The sequence below is a fragment of the Solanum pennellii genome, chromosome 8 (assembly GCF_001406875.1).
Source record: "Solanum pennellii chromosome 8, SPENNV200".
Lineage (NCBI taxonomy): Eukaryota > Viridiplantae > Streptophyta > Magnoliopsida > Solanales > Solanaceae > Solanum > Solanum pennellii.
This window is the reverse complement of record NC_028644.1, coordinates 70,439,235-70,463,219: the sequence shown is the minus strand read 5'-3', so window position 1 is coordinate 70,463,219 and position 23,985 is coordinate 70,439,235. Positions and strand designations below refer to the sequence as shown.

General features: G+C 37.4%; 3 protein-coding genes across 8 annotated transcripts; 1 reads left to right on the top strand and 2 right to left on the bottom strand.

Moving 5' to 3' along the window:
• Window positions 1–20: 20 nt before the first annotated feature.
• Window positions 21–1,731, top strand: LOC107027918 (glucan endo-1,3-beta-glucosidase 11). The gene is made up of 2 exons (XM_015228973.2): window positions 21–1,463; window positions 1,541–1,731. The coding sequence occupies exons 1-2, from the start codon at window positions 300–302 to the stop codon at window positions 1,625–1,627; spliced, it is 1,251 nt and encodes a 416-aa protein (XP_015084459.1). The 5' UTR covers window positions 21–299; the 3' UTR covers window positions 1,628–1,731.
• A 53-nt stretch (window positions 1,732–1,784) lies between these two features.
• Window positions 1,785–11,236, bottom strand: LOC107027916 (ubiquitin carboxyl-terminal hydrolase 9). 3 transcript variants are annotated; one of them, XM_015228971.1, is made up of 14 exons: window positions 10,971–11,236; window positions 10,700–10,865; window positions 7,838–8,086; window positions 6,915–7,056; window positions 6,289–6,348; window positions 6,078–6,173; window positions 5,430–5,828; window positions 5,201–5,341; window positions 4,747–4,917; window positions 4,172–4,429; window positions 3,876–4,012; window positions 2,853–3,416; window positions 2,498–2,774; window positions 1,785–2,289 (listed from the first exon to the last, which is right to left on the bottom strand). In XM_015228971.1, the coding sequence occupies exons 2-14, from the start codon at window positions 10,849–10,851 to the stop codon at window positions 2,125–2,127; spliced, it is 2,811 nt and encodes a 936-aa protein (XP_015084457.1). In that variant the 5' UTR covers window positions 10,852–10,865; window positions 10,971–11,236; the 3' UTR covers window positions 1,785–2,124. The 3 variants fall into 3 exon arrangements, with proteins under 3 accessions (XP_015084457.1, XP_015084456.1, XP_027774633.1); XM_015228970.2 differs by having other exon boundaries at window positions 3,864–4,012; window positions 10,971–11,231; XM_027918832.1 differs by lacking the exon at window positions 10,971–11,236 and having other exon boundaries at window positions 3,864–4,012; window positions 6,915–7,048; window positions 10,700–10,851.
• Window positions 11,237–12,447: 1,211 nt separating this feature from the next.
• LOC107027915 lies at window positions 12,448–23,657 on the bottom strand. Of its 4 annotated transcripts, none has more exons than XM_015228967.2 (9): window positions 23,513–23,657; window positions 22,370–23,261; window positions 21,833–22,164; window positions 15,310–16,452; window positions 15,070–15,228; window positions 14,650–14,989; window positions 14,468–14,538; window positions 14,255–14,377; window positions 12,448–13,277 (listed from the first exon to the last, which is right to left on the bottom strand). In XM_015228967.2, the coding sequence occupies exons 2-9, from the start codon at window positions 23,223–23,225 to the stop codon at window positions 12,909–12,911; spliced, it is 3,393 nt and encodes a 1,130-aa protein (XP_015084453.1). In that variant the 5' UTR covers window positions 23,226–23,261; window positions 23,513–23,657; the 3' UTR covers window positions 12,448–12,908. The 4 variants fall into 4 exon arrangements, with proteins under 4 accessions (XP_015084453.1, XP_015084451.1, XP_015084455.1 ...); XM_015228965.2 differs by having other exon boundaries at window positions 22,370–23,289; window positions 23,513–23,638; XM_015228969.2 differs by having other exon boundaries at window positions 22,370–23,246; window positions 23,513–23,621.
• Between the last annotated feature and the right edge of the window lie 328 nt (window positions 23,658–23,985).

Here is a 23,985-nt window from a genome sequence, read left to right as displayed (position 1 = left end):
CTACTCTATTGCTAGTACAGCTAGTAGTAGTAATGCTACAATCCAAATTGAATAGTAGTAAAAAGATGCTCTCTATTTACTAAAGTAAGTATTATTCTTTCGTCACTCTAAAGCAATTAAACTTAAAATGCTACTTTTAGCACTAAGATTGTTGATGGTATTTTTATAGTAAAGAGAAGATTAAAAAAAAAAAAAAAAAAAGCAGGCAGGCGCTACGTTACTTATAACCACCACCACTCGGCGGCACTTTAGTTGCTTTTACTCTGTTCTTTCACCTTTAGCTCCTTCCTTGTCATTTGATGATGGAATCCAATCCCAATCCCATCTCCTCTTCTCTTCTCCTTTTTCTGCTGTTTTTTACTCCAACTATGGTGGCTCCTCTAGGTATCAACTACGGGCAAATTGCCAACAATCTTCCCTTACCGGAAAACGTGGTACCATTAGTCAAATCCATCGGAGCTACCAGAATCAAGCTCTATGATGCTGACCCACATGTCCTCAAAGCCTTTGCTAACACCGGCGTTGAGTTCATCGTCAGTCTTGGCAATGAGTACCTTGCCAAGATGAAAGATCCTTCTAAAGCTCAATCATGGGTTAAAAATAATGTCCAACCTTACTTACCTGCTACTAAAATCACCTGCATCGCTGTCGGTAATGAAGTTCTCACCTTTAACGATACCATCCTCACCGACAACCTCCTCCCTGCAATGCAAAGTGTCCACACTGCTCTTGTTAATCTCAAATTGGACAAGCAAGTCACTGTCACCACCGCACATTCTCTTGCTATTCTACAAACTTCCTATCCCCCATCTGCTGGAGCTTTCCGTCGGGATCTTGTCAACTGTGTTACCCGGATCGTGGACTTCCATTGCAAAACTGGCTCACCTTTTCTTATTAATGCTTATCCTTACTTTGCTTACAAGGGAAATCCAAAGCAGGTCTCCCTTGATTTCGTGCTATTTCAGCCCAACTCTGGTATCGTCGATCCACAGTCCAATCTACACTACGACAACATGCTTTTCGCTCAGATCGATGCTGTTCACTCTGCTTTAGCTTCCATCGGCTACAAAAACGTCTGCGTGCAGATCTCGGAGACGGGATGGCCGTCAAAGGGAGACGCCAACGAGGCCGGAGCTACACCGGAGAATGCTAGGAAATACAACTGTAATCTAATGAAGCTTATTGGTCAGAAGAAAGGTACACCCATGAGGCCTAACTCGGATTTGAACATATACGTATTTGCCTTGTTCAATGAGAACCTCAAGCCTGGTCCTAGTTCTGAGCGAAACTATGGCCTGTTCAAGCCGGACGGATCTCAGGCTTACCCCTTAGGAGTCCCGGCAATCAACGCAGCGAGTACGAATAGCAGCAGCTCCGGTGGGTCTGGATCTACACCATCAGCGTCAGTGCCACTGCCGCCAGCAAGCTCCTCCTCCGGTTATCTAGCCATTACTTCTGATTCGGTGAGCTTCTTCTTCTTTTTCTATATATGTTATTTTATTATTTCTAGATATACTAATATTCTTCCTTTCCTTCTCAGGTGACAAGTCTTTCTACCGTGCAGCTTCTCTACCTTGCCCCTTTTATTTCACTGGCACACTTTGTGAGCTTTGGTTACCACTTGTAATACAAATGTTTGTATTCTTTGATTATTTTTTATGGTATTATTAGTTAGATTTATAAGACAATACAATAGCTTCCAATCGGTTTGTTCTAACTTTATGGCTTTCATTCAATTATGTCCATTGTTTTCATCTACAAGAAAATGTCGTGGTAAAAACTTCTTCATCAAACTCTCATGCTGCTATATGTAATTAGATTTTTAAAAAAAAAAATGCCTGGTCCTTGAGTACAACTTCTTCACTAAAAAATGATAAGAACACTACTACTCTACAAGAGTATAATGCCTATTACGGATACCCAAGACTTACAAAATTTCTCTTAAAAAAAGACACTAGAGCCTCACCCAATTTCTGTTTTCCTCTTGGTGCGCCTCTTACTGATAGAGCACCTACTTCTAATTTACCTAGGGATAAGATGAGCCCCAACCACGTTAGCCCCCTGCCGGACAGCCAAGAATTCAGACCTTATCAAGTGGGGATAAGAGATACCAGTCGAGCATCTTCAAGAGCTTCTATGGCACTGATAGGACCCTCCCACAACTCCATCTTGTTGAGCTTTAACTCTTCGATAGAACAACACGTAGGCAGCTGATGTTTTGATATCCGATTCAGCAACAGGTGAAACATGGGAATCATCAAAATGATACCATCTGTCGTCATCAATCAACTGACAATTAAAAGAACCCATCAGTTGTTTGCAAGTATACAATGAACCTACAGTCAACCAAGACCATACGACCCCCTTGGCCGAGATTCAGCTCAATATTCTCACTATAGTATATTAACAGCTCCTGATTTCTTGCTATCTCAAGAAGAATATATTCTAGTTAGCAATTACAATATTCAACAAAAGAACAAGACAAAATAAAAAGTACCTTGCAGTAAGCTGTGTAATGCCCACCACCTAGTCCACCATAATGGTTGCTTATTGCATATAGCTCATACACATGGGAGCTCTCAGATAAATCCGTACTTTTCACATACTTGCTTAAATCCAGATTATGTATGGGAAAATTCACAAACGTATCAAGCTTGTTCTTCAGCCATCGGCTATAAGAGAACCGCTTTAAGTGGAAAACAAGTATGTCCGATAATCTCCATAGATCTAACTTCTTGGAGGCTTGTCTATGCTCCTTGCAGCGAGGACAGTACCTGAATTAAAATCATAAACATACACTTAAAATCCACATCAAGTGGACAAAACTTAAAAGAAAACATCTCATGACATACCACATATCATCTGGTCCTAAAGGTTCCTCCTTTAGGAAGGCCTCCAAACACGAAAATAAGGATATAGCTTCTTGCTTGGTTTTCTTCACTGTAAGTCCACTTTTGTGAACCTCTGGAAGGTCTTTGAGGTAGCTCGCATCATATAGCTCATATTCCTTCTCAGTCCAATCCAATATAACCTTTTGCATTCTAACTGGTTCTATCACCGTATCTTTTGCAACGGGCCTGCAGTTAGTACCCCGTTCATCAGTTAAACAAAGATGAAATGTCAGCTCCATGCTGGAATTCCACACTGGATCTATGCACTCTGTTGATTGACCTTCACAACCAAATTGGATAGTGCAGCTGTTCATTGGTACTTCAATTGTTTCCGAGGGAGAACCATTGTCGGAACCATCCTTAAGACCAGGTGCTGATGAGATAAATGATTTCCTTCTTAATGGAGCAAGTACCTTATGGACAGCAAAATCAATATCAGCTCCGTTATGTGGGTCTTCCAAGAAAGTAACAAGGGGTGTCAAGAACAACTTCCTCTCACTGGCCTTCGAACTGTCTATGATACACCTGGAGAAAATGCATGATGGTTAACGGCAGGTGAAGACACAAGTATAGTCAAGACACCAGTCTTGAATAGTTACTTTTCTTGACGAGTGATTAGTATAATTACTAGTAAAAAAGTCAACTAAGAAATTCAGAATTAACTTCATTCTTTGTCAGTTATTAACCTCAATAACGAATTTATACTATTGAATGTGAACACACCTGACACACCAAATTGAGAGTAATCACAAATTCATGAGTCCACATTTTCACTCAAGTTGCTAAAAAGCAATACTAGGAGAAGACCTAGTAAATTATCAAATGCATGAAAAATGGACCATGACGAATGGGACAGCTGGTGGGCAAAAAATAACAAAATTTTTAATTTTAACAGCTTGTAAATTAGCACAAGATCCGAGAATTTTTTTAAAAAAAATTAAGTACCAATATAATCCAAGGATTTAAACTTACTTTTCCCGGTACCTGTGACTAATCTCCAGTATTGTCAGTTGTGCCCCCCTTTTCGGGAGCCTGTACGCAACAATATGTTCATCATCCTTAACTGAATTCAAAATCTCTGTAGGGTTCTCAAAGTATCGAAATACCCGATGATCATAGACCTGTTCAGGAGACATATTATGTAACAAACAGTAGCACAGTTCGAACAAACCAACACAAAATATTTACATGTGTACACAATTTTGGTACAAACATTTGCATAGGCATGCACATGTCCGGTACCCATACATAATGTGAACAAATAGCAAAAAAAACATTACCTCTGCAAGTAGCAGGTATTCATCAATCCTTAAGCAGCATGCATTTTCTAAAGCCTGTGCAAGATCTTTAATATAACCATGTTTTAAGACGGTAACAGTATATGGCATTGGAAGGCCACTGCCATCACTATAAAACACTGTTACTGTCATTGTCTTTGTGACGGTTGAAGGAAGTGGTAGAGACAAATACATGAAGGGATCAAACGTAATAGAGATTTTTTTGCAGTCAGGGCAAACCAGCGTAGACTTATATTGGCCCTGAAATAAATAGCTTCAGTATGAGTGAACTTGATGGCCATATGCACTAACAAGAAAACAAACATCAATTTCAGATGTGTTATATCCCAACAAAGTTCTATCCAAACATTACTGGAAGTGAAATAGCCTTTGTCACCAGAAAGAAAAAAAAAGTGACTATCAGCCTCCAGTAAGTGTCGAACTCAAGCTGACATAGGGAAGAGAAAAAGAAAAAGATAATAACAATTCCCAGGACTAAAAATATAAAACCACTTGCATAAAGGTCAATCAAGACAGTCCCAGTCGATATAGAAAGAAAATGACAAAAAGCTAAGAACCTGGCAAATATCAACTATAACAGAGTCATTTCTGGCTCTGTGGTATCTCCAAAGCTCGTTAGCAACTTCTTCATCTGGACGACCGTCTGAGTCCTTTGTCTCAAAATACGGCTTTTGCTTGACGCGATTTAAATCTTCATGTAATCCATCCAAGAGGAAGGCGAGTAGTTCCTATAAATAGAAGCATATCACTTACTGAAAATCTAGCAGCATTTCAAGAGAAATGTGTTTCGGAACATATAGGTAAAGGAAACATATGAACTTAAGGCCTACTGCCTATAGTGGGAAAAACTACCCGCAATATTCTAGCAGCAAAAACAACAGGCTCTACAAGTAGCTAATACATGGTACATTTATTATCAGATGATACAGAAGCATTCCTAAAGACCAAAATTAGCATTGAGCAAACCCTGTGGAAAATATGACAATCTCAGCCAAGACGAGCCAAACCAACCTGAGAGTCATGCTGGTTATATCCGCTAAACTGGGGAGCAAATCGGCCAAGTTTTCCCTTGAATGCACGGGGTGCCACGGGTGTTCGACCAGAGGACCACAGTTTCCTCAATAGTTCACCAAATGCAAGTGCAAGCTCACCCTGTAAAACTACAACAGATATTAGAAACTTGAATATAAATCTCTTCCATACGAAAAGTTCACAACATAGACAAAAGAAGCAACATTACATGCATCCCCAAAGGATTCTGTCTGTTAATCTCATCAGTGTAATCTTGCAAGAAGTATTCGACGAGCGGAGGTGTATGAACCAGACACTGAAGTGCACTATTCATGAAGCATGTGTTTCCCAGATTGGATAATCCTGCCAACCCTCCCCTTTCGCCTTTACTTGCAGGCCTCAGACTATCATATCCATCCTCCATATCGCCATAACTAGAGTTCAAAGAACTCCCTTGATATGCATTGGAGCTATATCCAGTAGAGAAACCATTGGACAATGTTGGACCACCAGCAATTGTGACAGATGATCTCAGAGGTTCAACTGGAACCAATGCCAAGTCGTTTCCTGTTGAATCGAAGCCAAAACCAGAAGGCAGTGACCCTTCAGGTTGCACCTCCAGGAGAATCTGGCAGGAGATCATTCCATCAGTAAAGATTTACTAGAAAGCATGTGTTCACTTATTCTGCGATTATTTTTTCTTGTTCCACAAACCAAGCATTGTACTACTTATGCGAGATTTTATGCTCAGATTATTTTAGTTGATGTGGTAAACCAAAGGGCCCCTCTTACTAATGCATATCACTATCAGCTGGTATTTCTCATTTTTCATACGACACTAGTAATGTAGAGAGGACATATTGTATGAAAAACTCACATCTTGATCCATCTGCAGGTTGGAGTCCTCCAGTGTTTGGTTTGAAGCAACTAACTTTGTATGCTTCGTTTTTTCAAAATAATCCCAGATGTGTGCCTGTACAATCGAAGAAGTGATAAGAAGGGTATAGATTTAGTCTCATTTTAAGAAAACTTTGCTTGATGACATGAAATAAAACTAGATAATGTCCTAATTTTAAAAAGAAACAAACCTTTTCTGGCGCAATTTCTTTGAGTCTACACACTATGGTATAGAGTTCATGTAAAGATGCCTGAAACATATCACACCATTTTAAAGTTGCTAAATAACTGGGAAAAGAGAACATATTTAAACAACAGAACAAAACACCAAAAAAGCGATCAGATGATACAGCTAGTACGGTCACATTGATCTACCTCCACATAGCTAACAGTTCCACCCATTTATTAAGTTATAAAGGGTGCAGAATTACATAAGAAGACCACCATGATTCAAATAGCAAGTTCATGTATTGCTCCAGTAGAACATCAGACATCATTTTCTATGCCCCACCCCACCATCCCTAAGAAAACATGTTTTCGAATTGATAATAACAAGATGACTGAGATTGTTACAGCAAAAGCAATCATCAGATTGTGCATTTACCAATGTCATTCTTAAACAGCCAATAGATGGCCAAATGAATGGAGAAGCAGGTGTACACTATTTATAATTAGAGATGAGAGAAAGATGATGCAACAAGAGTGCACCTTGAGTCCCTGATAATAAGTGATCTTTTGTTTTGAAGGGGCAAAAAATGACTCTGTATCTTCTTATATAAATTAGTGAGACCAAATAGAGAGACAAGACCATAAATACCTTTTTACTTAACCGTAAAGCCTTGTGGCTTTTATCTCTAGTATCAAATAAATTGAGACACAACGGGAACACCTCCACACTAAGTTGCTTGGCATCTCCCACAGATATCATTTTCCGAGGTAATGCTGGTCCTCCTTTATACCTAAAGGCAATGCGTGTTTACCGCAAGACCAAAAAAAATTAGAAATGGAAAGCATGTGAAAAACCCTGGTAAATCCCTCACAATTTTAGCAGATCACTAACATGTACGCTAGTACCTGGGAAAAGAATAGCATGTGAATCCCAGGGAAGAGTAAATGTTTTTGACAATCAGCTCTTAAAGGGTTTTTTGAGACCCTAACTAACATAGAAAGAAGGGGAGCTACTGCTCCAATCCAGCTCCCCTTCCACTGATAATGAAAAAAAATACTCACTCCATTTTAGTTTAAGAGTCTAAGTTTGACTAGGCATGGAATTTAAGAAAAGGAGATTTTTTAATCATGTAGTGTATAATGACCAAAATAGCCTACGAATCTTATGGTCAAAAAAGAGAGACCTTTTACTTAATCATGTAGAATGTTGGAATTGAAGACCAAACGTAGAAAGAGAGATTCATTTTGAAACCGGACAAAAAAAGAAAAGTAATATACTTTAATTGAAACAAAGGGGGCATTAAGTAACAGCATAGTACTTCTAATCACGAGAGTCGACCATAACCATCCACAGACAACTCTGTCTGAACAGTGAAGTTCACAAAAGAAAACCATAGGGAATTTCGCATAGCTGTTGTTCGACAAAAAATGCCTACAAAACATCGAGTATCTTCTACTCATGAACAAACAATGGGAGTATATCTCAGACACCATAAGCGGTGTTGCCAAGTTAAGTTCCACTGCACTGTCTGATAAAGAAAGATGAATGAGAAATAAGCAAGAAAGCCTTACCACTCAGAGAGCTTCTCCCATACTTCTTGTGGGACCAACACATAATCACGCCCTTCTTCCAAAGTTCTGAGAAGCTGTGGATCATCATCTCCACTGTCAGCTTCTCTAATTATTATATCGCCATTATCAATTGGTCCAGGTCTATTAGCTGAATTTGGTAAAAGAGAAGGCAGAGATTCGGTAGCATGCTCGTTAAATGGATAAGCACCAAGAGGCTTCCTAATGTACCTCTGCCAATCCGTGAACCACCTAAACATACAGACAAAATTAGAGCATGAATTTTCAAGTTTATTCCTTTATGACATGTTCTAATTTATTTTTATTTTTTTAGCAATTGGAAAAACACTTAACTACCTAAATACCATAAGGTCAGACCAGAAAAAAGAAGAAATAATCAAACAGCTACTAAGTCAGCAGAGTAGTCAACAAATCAATTTCTTATCTGGAACTGGTTGAAGTGTCCATCTGTAACCATATTATGGAGCACCAATCTTTAAGGTAAAATGAAATTGCAAAATGGCCACCGCAACAAAGGGGAGGATCTGAATAGCTGAAGCGTCATATGACTTAGATAAGAAGAAACCACCTAGCATTATTTGCCTCTAGTAAGATTACAGTCCTGGTCTCTACAAATATTAAGGTAATGTTTCACAGATCCAATGAATCATAGTCAATGTAGTACTTCAGCTCTCAAACTTTCTCTACCAGTACAGCCCATTCAGGTGCACATTGATGATTTTACTTGGTACATAACTATCAACTCTATATGCTTAGTGCTTAATCATGTTGTAGATTCTGCCTAGAGGAAGAACAAAGAGAGTCTTTCTCAAGTAGCTTCCTTTTCTTACATATAATATAGGTGAGAAAACAGCACTTATCATCTATCCTATCAATAGTGTGCTGAATACAGAAGTTTTGACCAGAACACTAGGAGGCAAGATTGGGGAGCTTCCAACTACTTACCTAGGTATGCCTTTGGGAGCTAAAAGCAAGTCCAAAGGCACATGGAAACGGATACTGGAGAAATATGAAAAGAGACTCACCAGCTGGAAGAGTCAGTACTTGTCCTTGGGAGGAAGATTGACTTTAATTAACAGTGTGATGGATACATTACCATATTATATGATGTCAGTCTTCCCTATGCCTGTTAGTGTATCTAATAGCATTGATGCACTTGGAAGAAATTTCTTATGGCAAGGCAGTGAAGATAAGAAGAAGTTTCATCTTGTTAAATGGAAAGAACTGATGGTGAGTAAAAACACAAGATGCCTAGGCATAAGAATCTTAGGAACAAAACCAGAGCCTAATGATGAAGTGGTTGTGGAAGTTTGCAAATGAGATAACATGCTCTGGAAAGAGGTCATCATAGCAAAATATGGCATGGAAGATAAGTGGATAATTAAAATGATAAGTACTCCATATAAATGCACTACACAAATCTATGGCCAGTGCTATATCACAGAACCAAGATAGAAGTGGGAGATGGGTCAAAGACATCCTTCTGGGAGGATAAATGGAATGGGTCTGTCCCTATGAAACAGTTACATCCTGAATTATTCACTTTATGCCAACATCAACAGGCCACTGTGGATACAATGTGGACCGGACAAGGATGGCCTTTGTTCTTAAGGAGGAACCTTAGGATTGGGAGATTGACAAAGTGGCAGAATTTCAAGATTCAGTAGGCTCTTTCAGCAACCTCAGTGGAAAGAAGGACTTATTAGTTTGGCAGAATGTACCAAAGGTCAATCAGTAAATACAGTGTACAAGGAACTCAACAAGAATGCTGGACAGGAGATGGAATGGCCATGGAAGATCATCTGGAAACCAAAAGTACCCTACAGAGTAAATTGCTTCATGTGGCTATTAACAAAAGAAGCAGTTTTGACTCATGAAAATCTAAAGAAAAGAGGCTATTAGTTGGCTTCGAGATGTAATTATGTGGAGAACATGCTGAGACAATTAACCATCTTTTTTTGCATTGTACATGGACAGAACAATTATGGAGAATGTTCATCTGTCTAAAGGGGATAAGATGGGTGAAACCAGGGAGCATTAAAAGAATCTTGAGCAGCTGGAATAGAGATGGCAATGCTTCTGACAAGGAGAAGAGATGGAAACTTGTCTCGGCATGTATTTGGTGGACAATCTGGAAAGAGAGAAACAGCAGGAGTTTTGAAAATTGGCAGAATAGCTTACAGAAGATCAATATGGACTGCTGAGCTCTTTTCTATTTTTGGTGTGAACAAGATATATTAACTAGGACAGAAGATATCTTTGACGTGCTAGTTATAGGTAACAGTTTAGACTAAGACTATTTTATTCTGTAAGTTGTAACACTTTTGAAGGGGAACTACACTTTTGTTGTAGTATACCTGTGAATATACAGACTAAAGTTACCAGTTTCAAAAAAAAATATGCTGCTTGGAAACTTGAGCAAATTTTTAATGTTTCAAAACTAAAATTCATGGACTAGAATGAGTCATATCATAACCCAATTACTTCCGGAACAGTTCATATCAGGTTAAGCTCTTTAAATCAATATTCTAATACCTTGTTAGTATTAATGATATATTTTACCTGATAAAAAGAAAATACCTTGTAGTGATAAGTTATCGAAAACTACCACATTAACTCATTTACTACAAACATAACATGGTGGCAGAAGCCATAATTATTTAGCTGATAGATGTGAGTGAGCAGCAAAAGAAATTTGTCCCCAAGGCATTGGTCTAATGGCAAGAGAAGAGCGCCTATGGGAATTTGTAGGTAATCAAAAATAAAAACAGGAAAGAAAGAAAGAAACACAAAATGGTGCGGTGCAATGCTTGCTAGAATGGAACATCAAAATAAAAAGCAGACCTGTTAGAAATAACATAGTAAAGATTGCCTTGTTTCAAATTGGACTCAGCTTTGCTCATAAGCTCTTGAATGATCCTTGCCTCTTCTTCAGAGGTGCACGGCAATTCAATAGATCCGTTTTCCATCATGTAGGTCGAATCCGGAATCGTCATGATCCACACAACACCTAGTAATAATGATAATAAAAAACAATAAGAAGAGAGATTCCAGTTCAAAATTGAATTTACAAAAAAGAAAAGAAACAGGAATATGAGAAAAGGAATAGACGAACCCTAGTAGATCCGAAAGCGATAGAAAAAAGGGGGAGTTATGAACCCTAGATTACAGGAGAAACCCAAATTCCCCGATTCGAGTTTTGATCTGCACAAATACACGAAGCGTCTCTCTCTTTTGAGTTGTGAGGTTTGAGTTTTCCATTTTCATCCACCAACCTTTTATATATGATATGCCCAATCACGAGACCCTCTACTTTCTGGTTGAATATAAAATACTATTTTTTATTTATGTTTCCAGTTTTGTATTCTCTCCTCCTTTTTCATTTTTTGGTTAAATTTACTGTATGTATCAAGTATATATATTAGAAAAGAAAAAGGTGTAAAAGGTTTTCTAAATTACAAATCCTATAATAGTTTACAAGATTTATGGTAATTAGCATTGTCTATGCTTATGGTTAAAGAATCAAATTGAATCTCAATTCAAACAAAACTAATTCAAAAAACTGATATTTAGTTTGGTTAGGTTTGATTTTAAATTTTGAAAATTTAAAAGTATTTGATTTTACTAAAATAAAAATCGCATAATCAAATCGAACTAATAAATTAGATATATAAATTTTATAATTAATTATATATTATTCATAAATAAAATATAAATATTTTGTTAAATTTTTATTTAACTTTAAGTCTAACTTTACACTTTTTCTCAAGCCCTATACTTAAATTTCAGCCCAACTATTACAATCCTAAGTCTAAGTCCATCAAATTCATTACTTTAGTTTTTACATATCCTATCTCGCATAAGATAGTCACGTGTCTTTACCTGTCCTACCTCACATAAGATAGTTGCACCTTTTTTTTTGAATCACTTTGTTCGTGTAATAATAACTCTAGTATTGTTTAACTGTTTGATTGAACCTATTTCTATAGATTGTTCATAAACTAATTGTTTGTCTTTATCGAGATACGTATGTCCTCAAAAATTTTATTACTATCAAATCAAAAAAATAGACAATAACCAAACCGACAATTATCTTTTTTGTTGGTTTGGTTTTAGAAACTTAAAAAATCGAGTAGACCGAATCACGAATAACCCAGTGGTAATTATTCAGCCTCTCTTGATTTTTTGGGGTACTTTTATGTAAAAAAAAAAGAAACAATTGAAAGATGGTGGTTAAAATTCAGCTTCTGCTAACGGATGTGTTTGTGCATGTTTTAATTACTTTGGGAGGTTAAAAACGTTTTTGTGCATGTAAGGTTTTTCGAGAATATAAAGCAGACTAACACAAAAAACTAAAGTTACAAGAACCTACTCATATCGAAATGACAACCGAATAGCATCAAATAGAGAGCACTTTGCGTAAGTAAGCTGTTCACTCTTCCTAAACCCATACACTAATGAAGAAAGCACTCAAAGAATCTCTATAAAAGCATAACACAAATGTGCACTTGGAACACAAAATCATTCAGAATTTTACTTTAAATAACCCACTTTTCTAGTCAAGTTATAATAAATCAAAGAAACAGGCCAACTGAAAAGAGTCTTTGATGTTATACTGTATACTTCTGTGCTCTAGATATTAATTCTTCCAGAGGGGGGCTTACAAATGTACCAACCAGGCTCAATACCATGAAAACAAAAGTCCAACCGATATAGGTGATCTGCAGTTGTGCATCTAAACTAGTTACAGCAGCTTACAGATTCCGAACAGGATACAATTCAGTCATGAATCCCATTAACAAAATCATTCAGTAGCAACAAGCAGTTGATATGCAAGGACACATATATATAAATATGCCAATAGGATCGACACATGACATTGCCAAAGCTACCAGTCAATGACACATCCTATAAACAATGACACTCTAGTGCCATAACCTCATGTATGCAAGAATCTGCAGAGGCACCACTGGACAAGATCTGCGAATCAGTTTTCTAATGATAGATGTCAAGTATTAAACACCCCAACCAACAAAAAAACACCTAACACAAATCATGACATGGTAGCTCTCTCATCAGAGCTAGCAGAGGCCTCATTTCCAGCAGGAGAAGTTTCACCACCTTGTACCTCATCTTCGCTGAACATGCTGTCTCTGCCAGATTCCGAGGATGAGCCAATCTCCTCATCACTGAAAACCTCAGCCCTATGCCGCCTCCTCACATCCTTTATGCCTCTTCCTTGAAGAGCCAATCGCCTGCGCTTTCTTGCCTTCCTCTTGCCTTTGGGAAACTCTTCCTGTTTTGATTCAAAAGTCTCGTTCCTGACATCTTTTGCAGCTCTATCCATGCAATCTTCATTATCCTCAGATTCAGTAAATTGGGAATCAACATCAAGCTTGCGTCTCTTCCTACTTGTACTCGTCTGATAAAGAAAAATAAATTAAAAGGATATAAGCCAAATATTGAATCCACATGGTGAATTGAATATACACATCACTCATTAACGAGCAATAATCAACATAGTTCCTTTCCTGCTGTAATGTAAGCTTCATGGGTGTTTTTTCTTCCTTAGTTGGGTAGTCAGGCAGGGAAGGCAAGGTAACAAGGAGATCATAAATCTTCACTATTTTGGAAAGAAATCGAGGCGAAGCATAAATCAGCCGGAGCCCTTCCAAACTAGCTATTTTCACAATATTTTTTGAAGTATCCTTCGCAATGACCTCACTCTAGAACAAAGAAACACTGCCTAACATTAAACCTTGCCTCCCTCAAAGTTAATATGGCCACAGTAATAAATTTTTTTAAAAAAATCATCAGCTTAACCATTGATGCCAAAAGTTTCTTCAATTGCAATAGCTATCCAGATTTACTGCAAGAATTTGTCAAAGATAAAAAAGGAAACTTGGACAGTTGCCTATTCCTTCAGTCCCAGGGAACCAGACATTCCCAGTTCCCCACTTGGGCTGCATACCAGTAGAAACTCTTCTTTTAATGAGTAATATTGGGAGAAATTATCTATGGTTGCGGAACATATTTTTTTGAGATAAAGAGGCTTAACACGAAGACGGATCATAATTGGTCTCAAATGTTATTTGTAACATATAATTATGATATAGGAAATGTAAATGCAGTCCTCAATTTCACATGATCTTATGCAATTTAGCTGATCCCAAGCCCGGAGGGTGGTTTACACTGACATCTAGCATAAAGTGAACTATCGTTATGATCTTGAAGAGCTGAATGGGCACAAAGAATTCAGATAGCACCTTCCTCACCCTCGATTAGGCTTTAGCTTACTGAATATGAAGCTTAAATAAATGCTTAAAAAACAAAAGTAAGTAATTGAGACTCGTTAGACACTTTTCAGACTCCAACCAGTGCCTAATTCTTAAAGATAACCTTGGGACCCCGATCAACCAGGCGAGACCATTCACTTCGGTTCCGCAAGCAATCAAGGACAGCCTGAGAATGGCTTGCATATGCATAACGTTCTCCATTGTGCTTCCTCAGATTCGGCCAGTGCTAAAGAAGAATCAGGAATATAACAGAAAAATTAATTTTTTTGTTAACACCAGAAAGAAAACACATCTTATCTCATTAAAGCATCTGTACCGGAAGAACTGCATTGCAGAGTTCTTCATAAGTCATTCTTTGACCTTTGCTCATAATCTCAGCAATCAAGCCTACAAATCCAGAAAAAAGGTAGCAACGTAACATTAAGAAGATCCAAAATAAAAGGAATATTCTTTTTTTATAGAACATCTAACATATATAACTCTTGTTAAGGCAAAAACCTGGTAATGTCTGATGTGAAGGATAGCCAACCCCTTTTGCATCATCAGCAGCAGCAGCTGCACTTGATGAATTGTGCATTGAGGAAAGGTTCTGCTCATTTACCTCATTTGGGGAACATAAACTACTACTTGCAGAAGTATTGGACGCAAGTGTGTGACTCTTCTTCAGAGACTGCACACTTTTTGCTGATCCAGCATCTCCTTCTCTCCTAATAATAGAATCTTCTTCTCTTCTACAACCAAGGGAAGTTGATCTTTCAGATTTCTTAGTTTCCTGAACGACCTCTTGAGAACAGTTTGTACCATCTTTGCCTATGTCCTTTGACTTTCTCCTAGATGTCTGGCAAAATATAAACACGTCAGAATAAAGTCAAAATAGGCATATAATCGCCTATTATGTAAAAATATCATAAAGCTTACCAACCCATGATCTTTTCCTCCACCGCTAGATGTTCGCTTCATTAGCATACTTGTAGATGTTGGAGAGGTTAACTGAGGTAAGCTACCAGCATGACGCATCCGTGGCACTCGAGGAACTCTAGGAGAACTATTAAGTTCTTGATGAAGCAGTAGAGCGAGCTACATAAAAATGACCAGCCGCACAAGCGTAAGCTAAGAGGGAAATATTGAACTTTAAACATTCATTAATTCAACTTCTACCTCTTCATCACTTAGTGCTGCAGGAGATGATGAAGACGGAGGATGCATCAGGTGTGCATTCAGTTTAGAAGATGGCTGGCAACTTGGCTGGTTTGTCTTCTCGCATTTTTGTGTCAAATGTGTACCTGCAGCTTTATTCTGAATGTGTGCCGCACTCTCACTTTGCAGTGAGCTAGAAGACTCTGCAGAGCGTGCACTAGCAGGGTTACTACGCACAGTTGATGTTTTAGCAGAAGAATTGGGGACTGAATCCTTGGCTTCTGATACTGTTTTCTTCACTGGAGCATGAGAGAGCTTGGTCGACTGCAATATCTTCGATGCTGAACCAACTGATGACTTTGGGAGCTCTTTCAACATTTTCTTTGGTCTTTCACGCCTCTCTTCATCCCTACCAGCATCCATTGACGAACTCTCTCTTTTATTACTCAGATTGCTCCCAGAAATTCCCCTCAGTTTACCATTAGAATCATGATTATGAGCTTTCGAGAATATTCGACTCTCAGGAGCAGAAGACTTTGTTGTACCTGAAGATGATTTTCCCACGGATAGAACTACTTTACGGTGATTTGGATCTGATAACAAAGTCGCGACTGCTAAGCTTGACTTAGGTGCCTCTTCAGGAGGTTTTGAACTTTCTTTGTGTCCTGAACTCTTTCTTGCTCCTACTGTAACTTCAGAGATCTTAGGTTCTTGATTAGATTGACAGAGTGCACTGGGTGATTCATCAGTATTAGTTGTATTATTACCAATCATTGCCTTTCTACTGCCTTCCTCTAATTTACAGTCACTATTTTCTGAACTGACTATAGTGGTAATATTTACTACAGTTTTTTCAGACAAGCATCCTGAAGATGTCCCTGCAGGTTTTGCCAGTGATTTTGTTATATCCAACTTACCCTTGCCTGGAAGTAAACGTTGATTTTCAAGGGCTGCAGGATCAGCATGGACCTCGGCTTCCAATTTAACCTCAAGTTCTGAAGAGCAAATAACCTTGTTGTCACTTGAACTTTCAACATGTGGCTGCCTTTTAATGTTAGGGACAAGACACGCAACATTTTCTACCATGGGCTCCGCCATTTGTGATTCAGTTCCAAGACTTAAAACCGCAAGCTCTTCCTTATTGTTGGTAACATTAGTAACAACCTAATTCCACAATCAACGTTATTTTACAAACTTCCTTAACTAGAAAAGAAAAGGCAAGAACAAATAATACACATTCTTTGTGTAATGTAGAATGAAAGCATCTCTCATCTCTTCTTTCGCTATGTAATGGCTGCCTAATGGCAAGGCACAAGCAGTGAACTGACAAGGTGAAGTGCTATGGACAATCAAGCATGCAAGAGGGAAAAGAGCCTATGCTGAAGTTTTTAAAATGTCTTCAGCTGCTACCTTTATATTATATATGGAGCAAGAGAAGAGAGATAGTCGTGCTTAATATGCACATATATAAGAGAATCACCAGCCAGGTGACGTGACATCCTATATGACGAGCATTCCTATTTATCTTTTTTAAGCCTTTTTCCTTTTTGAAATAATTCAAGAAGTGTTCCATTGTAGATAATTGGGTATATTCAAACCTAAGTTACTCGGACTCTTCACTTTTGGTGCCACACCCGTGTCAACACGACAAGGGTGTGGGTGTGAGATCCGTGTCCAATTTGGTCAACAGATTTTGGGTACTTCGGTGGGGGAAATCTGGCCAATTTTGATGAATTTTGTAATCAATACAAAAGCTAAGGTGAAATGGAAGGAAATGGAATACATTTTATGTAAAATTTATATGTCACACTGTTTCCTTTTATCTCCTTTCAGGATTCTCCACATAATAACTCATAATTTAGGTATTATATCTCTATTTTTAATTGCTTTAATTATTTTTAGGCAAATACCCACCCCTGTATTCATACATGGATCTATATCCCCAAATCTTAAAATTTAGATTATGAAGGATCCGACCTTTAAATCCGCACCCGTATCGGACACCCGCACCCAAGTCCAAGCAGCTTAGATTCAAAACAATCACCTCCTTTTTTGATAAAACAAACGCCGTTTCTTACAATCTCTTAATTAGGGCTCATCCTCTTCCTCCTTCACCCACACCAATCTCCTCTTCTTCCTCCCCTCGACATAGGTACTCGCCAAGGTAAATATTCACTTTCTTTCTTTTGAGATTTGTTTTATTAGTATTTTGGGTATCTCTGTATCCAGTATTTTGAATTTCTGTCGCAATTTAGATTTGCAGGTTTTAAACCCTGGAAAAACAAAAAATATGGATATTCAACCTCTTTCTCTATTGATTTATTTGTCACAGATCAGACATCTTCTCCAATGTATGATCTATGCTTTTAAGTAACTTTTTCCCCTTCATTTTAAAATTATGTTTTTGGGTGTCAACGATGGGTGCTTTATTTTTGTATGTATCAGCATTTGCATTGTAACTTTGAATTGAGTAATTTGATGGATAGAAAATCAGTTGCTGCTTAGGGTTTCCTTTGTTGCAGTTTTTGACTTTTCTGGGCGCAAGTGCGAAAGGAACATGTTTTATGTCTCTCTGCCTTCATCACACACACAGACGATACGTAGACCTCAATGTATCATCTCTTCTTCATTGGGTTTGCAATCTATTTCTTCTTATGCAATTTAATTCCTTTCATGTCTGCATTACAGTTTCGCATCATTCCTTTTGGACTCTGATCAAGAGAAACTTCTTCAAGCATTGTAGCCGCAAAAGTCAACCTATTGATGAGGTGAGTGATTTATCCCGTTTCTCAAGGTGTGGCACGATAGTTAGATGTTGCAATGAGAATAATAATTGGGGTGGGGGAGTGATATATTTTTGAAAACATATGGCTACGTAGTTTAGTTACTGCTAACTTGCTTGACTCATAACTTCCTGTTCGCTCTCAAATAGAGGTGTTGACTCATCCCTATATAATACACATTTTTGGGGAGTCAATTCTATGCCTTTTTTCCAGTAAAAGTATTAAAGAAAATGTTCCATTACAGAAAATTGGATATTCAACAGACAACTCTTTCCCCTGATAAAACAGCCGCTGCTTCTTTTAATCCTCTTGGGTAGGGCTCCATTCTCTCCCTCCTCCTGGCAGGCGAATCTCCTCTTCCTCCTCTCCTCGAAATAGGTGGCAAGGTAAATATCCTTTTCCTTGCTTTTGAGATTTGCTTAGTTGGTATTTTATGTATCTCTGTGGAGATTACAGATTTCTAGTTATGGGACAATAAAGTACTGTCCATTAATGATGATATTTGATGCTCATGCTTTGGGATTTATTAACATATAAGGTTGAAACTGTAATTGGACATAAATTTTACTAGAAAATCAAATCTTATGAGTAAAAATAAATTTCATTTGAAATACTTTACTTATTTATTTATTGTGTCACTTATTCATTTATATTTTTTTTGTGTGCGCGCGCTTCGGGGATTTACTTCTTTTTATTTTTTCAATTTATACCATGAATGATGGAATATACTGAAACAAACAAAAACATTTTTGAAAAATTTTCAGAGAATTATGAGAAGAAAATTATATGACATTTGTAAGCACAAGAGGGAGTAAAGTTTCTGATTTTTGGAATGGTCCAAGTAAAGTGGGAGAGAGAAAATCATGGAGGAAGTAACAGAATGAAAGAGGGAAAAAGGGAATCATTAAGGATTGAGAGAAACAATAGATTCTCTGGAAATATTAGCTAATTTAAGGGATAAAATTTGAGTAATACTCTCTCCGTTTCAAAAAGAATGTCCCTATTTCCTTTTTAGTCTGTTTCAAAAAAGTATGACCCCTTTCCTTTTTTTGCAACACTTTAACTTTAACTTTCCACATGGCATGTTTAAGACCACAAGATTAAAGGGCATTTTGGTACATTTGACATAACTTTAATTTAGAACCACAAGATTAAAAAGTTTCTATCTTTTCTTAAACTCCGTTCCAAGTCAAACTAGGTCATCCTTTTTGAAACGGAGGGAGTATATATTAATTAATTATAGATGAGTCTTTGTGGCCGTGATGCTGAAGTAAAGCTGCAAAATATTGTACAGAAGTTGAGGATTTATTGTGGAATTTGCCGTGAATGAGAGATCTTTCTTACTCCATTATTCCAAAATTCTCTCGTATCTCATAAACCAATCCCGAAGGGAGCTAATTAGAAATTTATGGTGTTTATTTATTCACCTGGTATGTATTGTTAATTTATGCTTATTTCTATATCATTACTTCAGGCTTTAATGGTCATGCCACCGTGGAAAGTATACATGGGTGATTTTTCCCGGAAAAGGTTAGTAAATTACTAGATACTTGTGAACAAGATCGAAATCACAACAGCAGAAGTTTCTAATTATGATCAATAATGGTTTTACTTACTATTATACTAATAAACATTATATTTCACAATAGAGTTGATGGTAAAAGATACACCTCAAGTATCCCTGATTTTCGAATTTCATACCTAAACTACCAAGTGTATGAGTTTCCTACCTAAACTATTGCTAACTATTTATCAAAATACAATGCAACTACCAATTTTTACCTTTTCCTGAACTATAAGTGTGTTTTTGACCCTTAATTTTACAGTAATGAATATTGTGTTTATGAACAACATTTAACTAGGATAGGAAGGCAAGAGTTTGTGATATATAATTTGTTATCAAGTTGAAAATGTTGATTAGAATATAGTCTTATAAAACTACAAAAGGAAGTCATGCTTTATTTATATAAATTCATCTGCTATTTATTTTTTCCAAAGACAATTTATATATAATTTTAGTTTATAAGAGCCGTCAAAATTGACTTAACCCATGGCGCCGGCCCAACCCAACCCGTTATTGGGTAGGTTTGGGATATGATATTTTTAGCCCATTTAAAACTAGGGCTTATAAGCTCGGCCAATATAAGCCCTTGACCCTTGAGGCTTGATTGGGGCCGGGCCGGGGTCGGCCCATGGCCAAAAATATTTTATTTAAAGGTAACTACCATAGATAGCTAATTACTTAAAAGGCACGCTATATTGTAATATTACGAATCTTATTGGGATACATAGACTCAAAATTAGGTTAATTTGTTCTAGATACACTTTCACTGTGCATTCATATGTATCTAGAATACATAGAGAAATATCGCGCCCTTGCCTTCCTTCTATCTGACTCGCGCATTTGGGATGCATCACACCAGATACAATGATACATATATCTAGTATCCTTGATACATGCTAATCACACTAGAGTTTTTGCTAGTGTTGTTGAAACAACACCATTATTTGTCATATTTGATTTGAAAAAGAAAAAAATAAAAAAAGAAGGGCTAGCCCGCGGCCCTTCTAGGGTTAGGTTGGGTTGGACATTTTCAGGCCCTTCCAAATGAAGGGCTGGCCTTCCCTAGATCAAATTTCTGGCCCACGAGGCTTGGACCAGGTGGGGCTAGGTTGGCCCTTTTTGACAACTTCACTCACTTTATATATATTTATTATTTGCTTGGAATTGCAATATAAAACTGTATGACTTATAATATATAATTGATTTTTGTATTTTAATATTATTATCTTTTACCTAGAGTAGATGTTTCCCCGCGCAAAGCGCGGGCGGGTTTATTAACTAGCGACAATGGAGAACAAAAGAAACACAATCCACCTTTATCCCACTCCCATTCAATCTCAGATGAAAGCCAATAAAATATACCATTCTTTTTAGTCTCAGATGAAAGCCAATAAAATATACCTTCTCTTTCTTTATCAAATCCCAACCAGTAGCGCTACTAGAATAGTCGATCCATGTGCTTCACCATAATGGCTAGATTTAAATATTTCCACTCACTTAGCAAATACCACAAGCTCCAGTTCAAACATGTTTCAACATACTCATAAATGTTCTCGCAATTTCTCTAGATATGGTTAACCTTACACCAACACAAAACATGAAATATGTAACTGTAGGGTTCAACTCCGATCTCATCAAGGAGATGAGTTATGGCAATCTGGATAATTGCATGGTTACCCTCAAGGCACTTCCTCACTAAGTGTGAATTTTTTCCAAAGCAGAAGGAACTTATGCAAAAATAACAGTGGCTAGAATATTTAGAGCACCAGAGAAGGTTCACTAGCTTTGAATGTTGGAAAACTTTGGTGACATTGGCTAATACCATAACAAGAGAGATTTCATCTCCTCTTCATTTTCTAATAGGAATATTCGTAAATCCGTCGAGGTTAAAGCGCCTGGCTTCTATTCCAAATATGCCCATCCATTTTACCTCTCTAACAAAGGGAAGGGAAAGAGTAAATAACACTGGAATAGACGATCTCGACCCTCCTATAAAGTTTTGGTCTTCCAGCCCCTACTGTTTTACAAAGTTGAAGTACAAAAGAGGATAATACTTAATAGTACATAAAGTTACTCTACCACTTAATAAATGCAGAACTGGACATAATTGGTCATAAATTTGGCAATCTGTGAGAAATGAAACAAAGAGAAGTCACCACAGTCACAGGAAAATATAGCATGAAAACCGATCACATACCTCTTCTGTCATAGGTAAACTAGCAGAGTCACTCCGCTCTAAATTTGATGTTGCTCCATCATTCTCCATAGGAGAGTCCTCAATCCTAGCAGAAATGTGGTTTCTAATCTTGTCTTCTCGGGGATGTGCTTCACTTGTTGAGCAGCGTTTAGATACATCATAAGATGCAGCTTTTGAATAGCGCTCATTTGAAGTTGGAATGTCAGAATAGCTTGTATTGTCATGGTCCAGTACACCAGGTCCTTCCAAATGGTCAACAGCAGCCAAAACTTCCCCTGAATTTCCAAATTTTGTTCTCTGAATATCTGTCTTGACAGACATGGGGCTTCTGTCTTTAAAAAAATTGCAATTGCTTTGAGTCAATTCCCTCATAACTTGAAAAGGAATACTAGTACCATTATCAACAATCATGGTAGTGCTAGTAACAATTCAAATAGTAGATAAAGCATCAGTAACACAAACCAAATTTGAATGTCAAGAAAGCATTAGACATGCAAAAATTAGTTCCTTTTAACAAAAGGGTAGTAGCTTAATCACCTGGTCTAGAAGCATGTGCATCTTTCTTAAGATAGTCTTCCTTTTCAAGGATCTTAGACTTCTTCTTACATCTTTGATCATTGGATATCCCACAGTCTTCTTTGGTACTCTTGTTGCCTTGTATCATGCTAGAACCCAATAAACCTGTGTCCTTCATATCATTGGTTGAGCGAGTAGTAGCATCTGAATCCATAGCATTTTGGGACTCAAGAACATGCTTCTCGGAAACAGGGTTAACCACATGTGCAAACAAGCAGTTTTCCTTTGACGATGAGAATAAAGCACCAGCACCATTACCAGTGATCATCTCATTGCCTTTGTCACTGGTATTATCATGGGCGTCCCTTGTTTCATTATCCCAACAAGGAAATTCGCTATATTTAAAATTAAACATTTTGGGAACATAACCCCTGCATTTCCACAATTCACGACCAAATACAGATGATAACCCAGAAAACAAAGCTGGATCACCACCAGGGACACCTTGCATGTGAACCCTTTCTTCCACTGGCAAATCAGTCCAAAGTCTAAAGGGGCTACGGATAGGGAGAGTATTAGGATATGGAGAATTCATGGTCAAAGTCTTGGTGGGCAACTCAACAAGCAGCTGAGCAACCTCAGTTTCTTCGCTATTATTCGTGGTGGCTTTATTCTTACACTTATCACATGCAAATAATTTCTCACTCTTGACATACCGCACACAACGTGTATGTACCCACACACTGCACTCGTCGCAATTCACCATTTCCTCTCCATCATCAAAATTGACACCACACACACAATCCACTGTCCATGAACCATCAATCCAGTCATCCTGTGGGTTTGCAACAGGAAGCCGGTGAGACCGGCTCTTCATGGTTGCAAGGTTGGCTCAACCCTAAGCAAGCAGTGGCTTTAGGCCCAAAACAACAATTACAAATCTACGAAAGAAGCAAAAAGCCCCAAATTCAAATTCAGTTTTAAAAAAAAACGCCAGGATATATATCATGAATGAATGAGAATCAAACGCATATATATATATATACAAATCCGAAGCACAGAAAACAAATAAATTCGATTAAACGAAGAAGCACAAGTCGAAATCACACCCAAAAGCATAGCAAGGACCGAGTATAAAGATGAAGGAAATCCATTTATACATACATGAGAAAGAGATAAACAAGAGAGCGCAACAAATCTGACGAATCCCATGTTAATGGCGTTCCAATGTGAGAAGCACCCAAAGCAGAATCAACGCCACCGCTCGTAAAGACCAGAATACCCTTGCTGAATATACTTTATTAAAATTTTATTACTCTTTAAAATATATTACTGTATGATTTAAAGTAGTACATACTCACTCCATAAATTTGCAATTATTTTTTATCTGTCTAATTTACTTATATTAACTTTCCCACATTAATTTCTTCTTGGACATTTCATGTTTAAATTATTGAACAAATAAATTTAATAAAATGCAATGTCTTAAATTTAAATTTCGATTAAAGTAATAATCATTACAAAATTGATGATTTGGACTCATTTTTTTAATTTTAAAATAATAGAAATTAGTATATAAATAAAATAATAATAGTCTAATTAACATTCTCAATCCAATGAAGTCTTGATTTTATTTT